The sequence below is a fragment of the Penaeus monodon genome, chromosome 31, assembly GCF_015228065.2.
Source record: "Penaeus monodon isolate SGIC_2016 chromosome 31, NSTDA_Pmon_1, whole genome shotgun sequence".
Lineage (NCBI taxonomy): Eukaryota > Metazoa > Arthropoda > Malacostraca > Decapoda > Penaeidae > Penaeus > Penaeus monodon.
Window position 1 is genome coordinate 4,103,708 of NC_051416.1, and position 1,373 is coordinate 4,105,080.

A 1,373-nucleotide genomic window follows, 5' to 3' on the forward strand; every position below is an offset into this window, starting at 1 on the left:
CATGTATTTGCGCTTGCCGAATGATATACAAAAAGGGTGGCTTTGGGGGGAAGCGCCCTCGTTTGGGTTTCCTGGTTACTCACGTCTTCTGTGGGGATGTCGTAGCACTCGGCGATCTTTTGGTAGAGTTCCTTGACGTTTGTGAATCCCGAGATAATGCCTGTGGGGGAGCCATGCGCCTGCTGGCAGTGGAAGACTAGCTTAGGCCGCGTGACAGGAGGGTCGGGGGGCGGTGTGTGGCCATTCGTGGGCGGCCTGGAACTCGGGTGATGGGCGTTACTGTCGTCAACACCATTGCTCCCTTCGTCACGTTTCCTGGGCTTGAAAAGTGGCATGGTGGCTCACGCGTCTGGCGCGGGGCCCTCAACACTATCACACATGCGCTCTTTGGCGCCTCACTCTCACTACAGACGGCGACGCGGCAGGAGACCACGAAGGACCACTAACAGTAGCGCTAGCAGTGGCAGCGACGTCCTTACACCGCGACGGCCTCACACTGACTGAGAGGCGAGGCGCTGCGGCGGGCGGAGTTCCGGTCTCGCGGCCGCTCGTCCCTCTCCCATCGCTCGCTCTCCACTCGCTAAATTTCTTATTCTCTCCCAAAAGGGTCTTCTCCTTGCATAAAATACAGGGATTATCTCCGTACAGCACAGCTACTTTCACGGGTATTCATAAGACAGTGGGTGTACTGCTTCACAGGGGAGCCGGTAGGCTGGGTGGTATGACGGCTAAATTTTGAAAACGGACACTATGGCAGAAATAAGTGTGTTGTATGTATTGTGAACAGCAGCTGTGGCGGGAGGCGAGACGCTCCGCCCTGCACTGCTCCCCAGGTAACATACGAGTACACAGCTACATGTTCCCATAGGTGTAAAATGCTCTGTATACATATAATTACCCGCAGCTGATGTACTAGAAACGAACAGTAGGAGTCACCTATCGACTTAATTATTGATTTTTTCCCCATTGATCATTAGCATATGCCGCATTGTAGTCTTTAATTATTTTCTAACATGCCCTACGTTCATTAAACAGAAGTGCGCAAAGATTCCAACATCTAAACAAATGCCCAGCTCGGTGGTACTCAAAATGAATACCCTGGAGAAGAAATCCTGAGCCTCAGTGAAACGCTGGTGACACCACCCCATGCGCAGTCAGGTTGATTGTGCTTATCACGCCAAACTTTTATCATTCACCAATCATATTCCAGACCCTATCTCCGTGTGAGGACAAAACGCGCACCTCGTAATTTCTCATCGATGTCCAGCGCTAACACCTCACATTTAGGCATGTCTCCTAGAACATAGGCCTACCCAGGGTGACACCTGGACCGAGGATGAAAAGCCAGAGATCACTCACTCTGTTAAACACCT

The 1,373-nt window shown here is 51.9% G+C and overlaps 1 protein-coding gene across 1 annotated transcript in view; it reads right to left on the reverse strand.

The window, feature by feature from the left end:
* LOC119593000 (PDZ domain-containing protein GIPC1-like) overlaps positions 1-515 on the reverse strand; it is a gene marked incomplete in the record, with an annotated part of 35,662 nt that extends 35,147 nt beyond the window's left edge. Inside the window, 1 exon segment of the mRNA XM_037941889.1 lies at positions 84-515. Coding sequence (XP_037797817.1) covers positions 84-335 — 252 coding nt within the window.
* Positions 516-1,373: the final 858 nt, after the last annotated feature.